Below are 9683 nucleotides of genomic sequence, written 5' to 3' on the forward strand. Positions count from 1 at the left end.
TGGACCACTCCCGCTTAACTAGGAGGTTAGTTTATCATGGTTTCTACCTCTTTCGCTTGACCGTATCAGTGCAATTTATCATAGTTTTGACCCTTTCAGAACGTGCTTGCCTTGCCACAACGCCGTCGCTACACACATGAATAATAACTAGCAAGCTAAAACCTATCACAACCCTGAAAATAAGAAAACAAGGTGCCTTAACTTGGTTAAAAATGGAGAACATTAGAAATTAATTTTCGACTGATGAAATGCATACTTCACATATAACTAAGACAGACTGGCCTATACGTAATTTAGGTACAAGTAATATAGTCTTGTACTTATTTTCTGTAAGAGTAAATTTCCATGATATATTTTTTATTTTATTTGAAAAACTTCAAAATGCAGTTTTCTTAAGCTGCTCATTTGGCACCCATATTTGGATCGGAATTCGCGGAATTCAATTGCGAATCCCGACACCAACACATTTCATAAGTCTTTTTTCCTTTTGCAATTACAATTCCAAATTCGCTCGCCCCCGACGCTCTCATTTGGCAGGAACCCTAAACCCACCGAGCTCATCTCCCCAGCGCCGCCGCCGAGGGAACCCCACCAAGCTCATCTCCCCGGCGACCTCCCGCCCCACCCCTCCTCAAATCGTACTCCCTCCACCACCAGGACCTCCCCGACCCCACGCACCGCCGCCGGCGAGGGTGGCCACGCGAAGCAGCCGGCGCTGATTAGCCGGTGTCCGACTGTACAGCCCAACAAGACCGCCAAAGATACCCAGGAGGCCGGGAGAGGCATAAACCCTAGGAAGCCCGCGGCTCTTCCCTCTCTCACCCGACAGAGCACGCCGCGACCCGCCGACCACGAGAATGAGCGCGGAGACCGACGAGACGGCGGCCGGCGGGCTCGCGGGGGAGATGGAGGTCGAGGCGTACCGCCGCCTCTTCCCCCTCGCGTTCCTCGAGCGTCACCTCCGCGAGTCCGTCCGGCCTGATGCCCGCCGCCTCGCCGAAGCCCGCCCCACCACCGTCGCGCTCGGCGCCGTCTCCTCCGCGCACGGCTCTGCCCTCGTCCGCCTCGGTGACACCGTAAGCTTCCCTTTCTCTCTCACAACCTATCTCCGGGTCCCATTGCCATATTGGCGTTGCGCGCCACCTGTTTGACGAAATGCCTTCCGTTGCCGCAGGCCATGCTCGCGTCGATCAAGCTCGAGGTGATGTCGCCCCCTGCCGAGACCCCGGACCAAGGATCAGTCGGTTCGTGTGGCCTTGCTCTTCCTTTAGTCGCTGCTGGTGCTCTAGTTTTACAGTTTGGCTAACTTCACTGTGTTTCCACAGCTGTGGAGTTTCACATGCCGCCTATCTGCTCCCCGCTTGTAAGACCAGGACGGCCAGCAGAGGCTGCGCCGGTCATCTCCAAGGCCCTGGAGGATGTCCTCATGAGGTTTTTGTTGTGGCTTGCCATTTTTTGCGTATCTTCACCTCGCTGATACAAGGGATGAATGTTTTACTGTATATTCTGCTTTCAGCAAACTGTTATGGTGTACTTTTAGATAGTGGGATATGACTACTTATGTTGGTTCATTCTTCCACATGAAATAAGGATGTCACACCTACAAGAGCACTGTTTGAAATATTCGTATGATTCTCTTTTACCACAGATGTAAATGGGTCGTTTCAGATATATTTACCAGTACCACAGATTATTTCTGTGAATTGAAATCTCAGGGGTGTGATTTTACATTTCTTTCACTGCATTAAATTCAATTGATTATTTGATTGTTTCAAATGGAAGTTATAGGATAGGTATTAGTGTGCTTGCTGCTCTGGGAGATTTAAGTTTGGTTGATAGATGATCACACAAATTTTCTACCTACGGTGCTGTAACCTGTCTTTTCTCATATATGGCACTGAAATTAATTTATTGTATCCTATTTTGTAGCTCTGGGATGTTAAATTTGAAGGAGCTCTGTTTGATCAGTGGGAAGGCTTCGTGGGTAGCATATCTGGTAATAGATTTTGATGTTGTGATCGCCGGTATTCAATTATTCATAGAATCAAAGTATATCCCTGACCAGTCATCTTTAGAAGTCATCAGGACAAAATTCATGTGATAGTGAGTTGAATAAGAATGAGAAAGGCCTCCACCCTTAGTGCCTATCCAAACTTCCAAGTTTCACTGAGGATTGACGCTTACAGTAGCGCTCCTCAGTGGAGTATGATCAGCTCTGCGCAGCAACAAACAAGATAAACAGAACTCTGCACAACAGTTAAAAATGATAAACAAAACACAGCACAAAGTAAAGAAAGAAAGAGCTTATGCGTAATACCTCTGTCTCTTTGTTACTGTGCTGATGTAGTTAGAATTTGATGATGGTGGTTAATTTTAGCACCTACCTCTACATTACGAGAATTGCTTGTGTAATTTTGTGTTCATGCCTCGCATATTCATATGGTAGCACCATATATGTTGTTTCTCTAGATTGCTGCACTGGGCAAGCATGTGTGATGTGTGCTTATTCATTGTACAAACCCAATGATGAAACACAAGTTTGAGATAGCCGTCTGTTAATAAGTTCGCCAAAGAGATATGTGCTTCTTTCGTTTCTTGACACCTCTATTTTGCAGGATGTCTATTGTTTGAATGCTGATGGATCTCTGTTTGATGCTGCACTGATCTCAGTGGTGGCTGCATTTACACATTGTATGTTTAATTTACTTTCACTCTTAATTGATTTGATATCCTTCAAATATTTGTTTGACCTATAATTGGAAACATTAGTATTGGTATTCTGCTGGTGTTCACTTAATAACGTATGAACTGTAATGATTCAGTCTTCTCTTCCCATATTTTGTATATTGCAATCGCCTCTTGTAGTTAACTGAGGAAGTTTGTATACATGCTCAGATTTTAATCATACCTGACCATCATATTGTTGGTTGTTTGTACTTCATATGGTTTGGTTTATGAGTTACGGAATTTATGTAACCTTTTGAAATGTCAAACAACAAGAACCATATAAAAAACAGTGTGTCCATCATATTGTGTGTGCCGAGTTTATGTTCTAATGCGAGTAAGTTACAATGGCATGACTCATGATTGACTTTGTTTTTTAAACTAAACTGACACTGAGTCTAAATAACCTCCTCATACGGAATAGTGAGGTGATTTTATTTTATGTTTGGAATAAGTATCTTTTTGCTCCTTGGTTTGGTATATTTTTATGTGGAATTTTCAAATGAATGTGAATAATCTCGTAACTTGATTTTCTCGATCTTGGTAGTTCAGTTTTGAATTGAGGATCTGGGTGAATTATGATAATTTGTTTCTACTGCATTAAGCTTATGCTGGGTTTTGAATATGAGAATACATTTCATTTCTTGAGAGCACCGGCCTGAAGTTGTGTACACAATTCTACGATACAAATGAACCTGTCAGAGGAAACAATACTGTATTACTTAGTTACTTTCCTTCAAAGGACTTGTTGTTAACTGACGATATTTGATTTTTATTCTCACTACATGAAAATCTTGCTTGATTTTTGTTACTTCTCATTATTAATACTATGTTGCATTCACAGTGGAAATTCCCCTAGTATCTGTTGGTGATGATGGTAGAGTGTTTACTGTTGGAGGCAATGAAGGCAAAACCAAATATGAATTGGTAAACAGAGAAAAGAGGAAGCTTACTCTTGGTGACATTCCATTTCCTCTCACATGTGCACTTCACAAGGATAGTATTCTAGCGGACCCAACTGCTGAAGAGGAATCAATAATAGAGACCTCTGTGACAGTTGTTCTAGATTCTTCCGGACGCTTAGTGTCAATACAGAAACCTGGAGGTGGAGTGACGTCCATGGCAACAATTAAGGTTTGATTTCCAATCCCTTTCCCCATATATATAAAAATGAAAATATGGTTTATTTCCTGATGTATTAGTAATTTAGTATCCATCCAAGTATGACAACAATTTTAGCTGATTGGTATTGGTTTTATTTTATCACGATAACTTAATGGATGGAAGGTTCACAGTGGATGTAATGGAAGAGCTAATGATCTTTTATTTGCGCAGGCGTGCATTGGCTTGGCAAAAGAAAGAGGACAAAAGTTGAAGGAAATACTCACGGACTCCGTTGAAGCAATGGAAGTCGACCAAGCTGAATAAGTCTGTGCAAATAGTTCTAATTCAGTGGTTGTACTGCCACTGGTAGTGACATAGAAATTTTGTTGCTTTTAACTGTGGGTGCTATTTTTCTAGTGATGAACGCGAAGATATAACATTCTGTACCCTGCATATGACTTTTCGTTAGTGGCGCCGTAATTTTTGTTTGAGAACGTTCTTGATATTTATTTTCCCAGTAGCTCCTCTAGAGAGTCTAGACGTCGTTTCTGTATTTGTGTGCACCCATTGTTCAGTGGTGGTTATCTATGGTTTTGTATTTTTCGTTTTGATTTATTGGTAGTCTAATAATTTTGCTCAAGGAATGTCAATCTACTTCATTTCAGTGAAAACATGGGGAAAATGTTTTAGAGTCAGAAAGTACTTTAGCCTTTTGTTGTAGAACTCCCGAGGCTTCAGAAATACTAGTACTGTATCCGATTCATATTACTTTGTCGCTTAAACAGATGTATCTATTTCAGTGCTATATATATTCATTTGAGCGACAAGTAATATGGATCGAGGGAGTAATTGTTTTTCCTATGTCACATGAATAACTAAGAGAATATAACTATTCCCTTGTTCACCCTATTTATGGTTGGTTCTGAAAAGAGTCTGCTAGGTTCTACATTTTCGACCATTTGGAGCGATCATGTGCTTCCGGGTTCACTGACGAAAGCACTTTGGCTGACATTGACACCGAGAGACGAAAATGAGTTTAGAGACCCCAATAGTCCTAGCCGTAAAAGATGGATACATGTACCCGGGCAGTGCTGTAGCTTTATGTCAAACTTTTGTACCCGCACCAAAAGAGAACTACACAGAAGCAGAAGCATGATACATGTTGAGTGCCGACTACATTGATCAAACACATCATCCGAGAATTATCGATGTAACAACACTTGATATTTGACCCATGTTTATTCTTGGAATGGCATACACCTTGCGATCGATAACTACCAAGAACACGCAGTCACGAGAAAGCCTTGGATCACAAGTGAAGGCGACTCAATGAAATACAATCATCCACGAAACCTGTCTACTAGGTTCTACAAGTAAACCAGAAATTCCACTGGAACAGCGGGGGAGTCGCCAAATCCATCAAGCAGCCTTCTTTTTCTTCGATTTCAGCATCACAAGACCGATGAATATACTTAAGAACGAAAGTAGCACCACACCGGCAAACACAGGGATGAAGATGGCGTATTCTTGAGGTAGAAAGTATTGGTGGACAAAATGGTCATCGTCAACAAATGGCTAGTTGGGAAAAGAGAAACAAAATCACCATCGATACATTAACACAGAAACATATAGAAATGAAGCATGTAATGCCCAGAAGTTACTAACCAAGATTATGACCCAGAAAGTGTAGTAGGTAAAGATGGATAAACTCGTCATGGTCAACACAAGGCCGACCGCCTTGTCTCCCATTTCCATTTCTTCAGAATTTGTAGGAACCTACTCTTGATTTGAGATACACAAATGGGTTTCCTGCATACAGGTAAATGCAAACATGGTGAGTATCCAAATAACTTCACACGGTAAGGTTCATAAAATGGAGTGTCAAGATAGTGAAACTACATCAAAATAAATAAATACTCCATAATAATACCAAAAGTCCTGGTGTACTCTGAGGTGCAACATGGTATGTAATAAACCTGAGCAACCACTCCACCGATAGAGCAATAAACTACACTAGATGCAAAATCATCAACCAGATATCTAGTGTAAGCATTAACTCGATTGTGCCATGACCAATGCCATATTATACTTTCGGCCTAAATTTAGGCGAAATATTTCTGCATTATCATATTTTGCTGAACTTTTGACGACTAATGGACGCAATACTAGGTAAATCTCATATTGCAAATACGACAACTGGGGAACTCAGCCTGAATTCAGTAAGCAACCAACCAACAAGCATTGCATTTCAATGTTGCAGCAAGTAAAACTTGCTCACTGAATTCCTAAGCACCAACCAAATAGAGTTCAAGGTGTCACATGTCATTTGGGACAACCGAAATACAGAGCTATTATTTTCAGGGCGGTGAAGAAGCAACAAAGTCATGAAGTCAACAAGTACGCAGATAAATCATCTCCACCGACCACTGCTAGTCCTGCAAACTTCTTACATGAAGAACACAAAAACCTTGTACAATGAAACTTGTTTGATGCTTACATATATTCAGTATACCAAAAAATAGCTGCCAACAGAACACCTTTCTTTTGAAATGGATTAACAGAACACCTTTCATCGGCTAGATCATGCTTTGTTATGGGCAGTGGTGCTACTACAATAACTAAGATTTTGCTGTCCCTTTTTCAAGAATATAAGAATTTTCTAACGACATGGAGTCACATTACACATGATGCATCTAGGAGATACTGCAAAAGGTAATTCATCCTTTGTTGAATTTCAATGATATGCGAGATTTCACTGTTGATGGTAACACACAAGGTTCTGCAGTTCTTCCGCTTCATTACAAGAGGTAGACCCGTAGATCCACAAGTATGGTTCTTGATTTTGATTAGCGCAAATTATATGGAGTTACTACAGTTCAAATAACGTCCTGTCATCGATTTGTATTTTGGTCTAATCGTTTCTGAAGTAGTAGCTACACAAGCACCGCTGAGCAAGAACACAGTATACAGAGATCCCCAACAAATTCAAAAGCAGGCAGGTGAAATCAACCAATGGCTCCACAATGAAGCAGCGAACTCAAAAGTGATATGTATTATTACGTAGTGAACTTAACTCTTGCGTCCATAAATGTCAAACCTTTAGGAGAAAATTCGAGCTATTTAATGGGTAAAAGGGAATAATCTCTTCCATCATTTCCTATTTAGACCTTCTGTTTCTACCTTTGTGTCTTTTAAAATAAGATTAAAGCATGGACTGCCAGAGGCAACAGGTGACCAAATTGGCAACATAGGTGATCAGAAATGAAATAGATGCACGTTTCTTTCAATATCATATACATTGTACTCTACGGCTGTATGTGTAAATACAAGATAAAATGATAGATAGATATTTTGTCTGGATGCTTGTATAATAACCGAACAAGAGCATCAGCATGAAATAGAGGATATAAAAAAACCCCACCATTCTAGTTACTTGTTTATCTGATTTGTTCTAACAACCCAAGCATAACCGCAAGCACCTAGTGGTCCTGCTAAAGATAACACACTGAAGCAAGTGCTCTCTCAGTGAATGGGGTCAAGGAGGACATGCAAATAATTTGTCTAAATTACGCATCACATATTATAGGAATAGAGTTAATCAGATCTAAGAATGCTTCAGTCATGTATGCGCTACACACTTGGTTCATGGTCCTCATACAAAAGCTACCAAAGACTGGAAAAAAGACAGAGGGCCTAACACGGGAATGGAGAATGGGTTCATTCTCGACCATCCAGTAAACAAATTCGCGTCAAACTGAACGCTTTGGAACATGTTACAAATTTGATATGGACACAATAATCAAGCTTGTGGTATGTCATGTGCAAGTATGCATTATATCCCAGTCATGCATCCTGAGCAACATCTTACATACAAGATGGCATTACTTTTTTTCTTGCATTCAAATACTACGGAGGAAGGAGACATTTCAATCTTTCTGTGTCTCTTGACTTTTAAGTCTGAACACACCTCAGTATATGCACCAAGTTCAAGACAAGAGAAACAATATGTGGTAAATAAAGCAGAACAGAAATTAACTGGCAACAAACTGAATTCTACTATTTCTTTGATAGGAGAGTGTTCGCTATCTGAGTTGCTAGTTTCTACATTTTGTAAAAAGCAAAGACGATTGGAATTGATTTTTTCAATCACGAAGTCGGATGAACAGCCTTATGTCCGTTGTCACAGAAATTAACTAATCCCAAGCAGATCAGGTACTCGCCTTGCTCCCAATTGGCCCCTGCAATCAGAGAAGAGCCTCGTGCTCTGGCTCAAGCCACCGCCGCCGCGAGCGCACACAGCCAGCTCATGCTCTGCCTCGTGCTCAGGGCCAAGCCACGCACATCAAAACGCCGCCCGGTCGCGCGCATCGGGACGCCGCCCCGAGCCTCACCTAGCCCGCCCGAATCGCCCTTACGCCGCCCCCGCAGCGCCGTTCCAGCAGAGGCGAGAGAGGTGAGGAGAGAGGGGAAAAGGGACAGAGGGGACACGCACCTACGCCCTGCCGCAGCCGTCGCCCTTCAACCGCCGTCGCCGGAGCGCCACGATCTAGCCGACGCCGCACGGGACAGGGATGAACGAGGGATGGAGAGAAACCAAACAGGCAAACTTTGCCTGGAGTCCGATCACGAACGTCCGTAGATAATCCGACGGAGCCGGATCCTGCATCTGTTTGGCCAACTTGTCAACCATACAAGTCCTCCGTCTATCAACTATAGCTGGCCAAACGGGCCGGCCCGGCCCGGCCCATCTTAATCGTGCCTGGCACTGCCCGGCCCGCCGAGGCACGATTATTATACCGGCCGTGCCGTGCCAGCCTGCATGCTGCAGCCTGCAGCCTAGGCACGACCCATATGCTAATCGGGCCAGCCCACAGGCACGCTAGGCCCGCTAATCTGCCTCCTATTTTGCGCACTGGACGTCTTTTAGCCTATTTTTACCTGTTGGGCCACATTAGGATACGTAAAAAAAAAAAAAAATCGGGCCGTGCCGTGCCGGCCCGCGTGCTCGGCCTTCAGGCCCAGGCACGGCCCCTGGCGTGCCGCGTGTCGGGCCTGGCCCGTTTAGCACGTGCCGTGCCGTGCCGGCCGTGCTACCGGGCCGGCCCAGCTATCCCGGCCTGTTTGGCCACCTATACTATCAACCCATCGTAAAATAAGCCCCTAAAAAATTCAGTGTAAAATAAAAATAAAAATTCCAGCCAACTTCATCTTCCCGATGCGCAACAGACGGATCTAGTGTCGACGAAGGGCCTTTAAGAGTTTGTGTCACCAGATTTGTTTGCTCTCAATTGATTGGCTGTTAATACGACGACTTGGATATCTCTTTCCATGTTGTTCCGCAGCATTGTTTCGTTTCTCCAGCTCTCTGAACCGGTGGTGATGGATTGCAAGCCCGTATTGCGTTGGATGATGCTCTAGCCGATGCAAGAGATGATTGACTATTGCGGTGTTTAAAGCCTAGGATAATGAGAGAGTTTGCAGGTGTCCCTTTTCCTTACCGTTGGTTTAGTGCAATTTCAATCTTCGGTGGATAGTGTATAATTGGAAGAAGAAAAAGGCCAGTGTCACAACCCTAGTTGTTGGTAATGTTCTAGAGTAGCTAAGCATAGCATGCATCATGTTTAAATTCAAATGAATTTGAAACCGAGGGATTTTCAAAGCCTCCTAATTTAATTAAAAGGGTTAAAACCCCAAAATTTCTTCAATGAACCCAAAATGCGCTTATAAACCCTAGGGATTTTGGCAAGAGCTCATCTTAATTATTTGAACCTATCCCAAATTTTTTAATGAATACAAGGGTTTATTGTGGACTTTGAATTAAATAGATATTGTATTTGATTTTGGGCTTACATTCA

At 42.7% G+C, this 9683-nt stretch overlaps 2 protein-coding genes across 2 annotated transcripts; one reads left to right on the forward strand and one right to left on the reverse strand.

Annotated features, from left to right (window-relative positions):
• The first annotated feature begins 516 nt into the window (after positions 1-516).
• LOC123096109 (exosome complex component RRP43) lies at positions 517-4319 on the forward strand. Its single transcript, XM_044517714.1, has 7 exons — positions 517-1076; positions 1175-1244; positions 1326-1431; positions 1930-1996; positions 2616-2691; positions 3569-3858; positions 4060-4319. The coding sequence occupies exons 1-7, from the start codon at positions 858-860 to the stop codon at positions 4150-4152; spliced, it is 921 nt and encodes a 306-aa protein (XP_044373649.1). The 5' UTR covers positions 517-857; the 3' UTR covers positions 4153-4319.
• Positions 4320-4969: 650 nt separating this feature from the next.
• On the reverse strand, positions 4970-8520 carry LOC123096110 (dolichol-phosphate mannose synthase subunit 2). Its single transcript, XM_044517715.1, has 3 exons — positions 8321-8520; positions 5494-5637; positions 4970-5403 (listed from the first exon to the last, which is right to left on the reverse strand). Exons 2-3 carry the CDS (start codon positions 5581-5583, stop codon positions 5248-5250), a joined length of 246 nt encoding a protein of 81 aa, XP_044373650.1. The 5' UTR covers positions 5584-5637; positions 8321-8520; the 3' UTR covers positions 4970-5247.
• Positions 8521-9683: the final 1163 nt, after the last annotated feature.

The sequence above is a fragment of the Triticum aestivum genome, chromosome 4D (assembly GCF_018294505.1).
Source record: "Triticum aestivum cultivar Chinese Spring chromosome 4D, IWGSC CS RefSeq v2.1, whole genome shotgun sequence".
Taxonomy (NCBI): Eukaryota; Viridiplantae; Streptophyta; class Magnoliopsida; order Poales; family Poaceae; genus Triticum; species Triticum aestivum.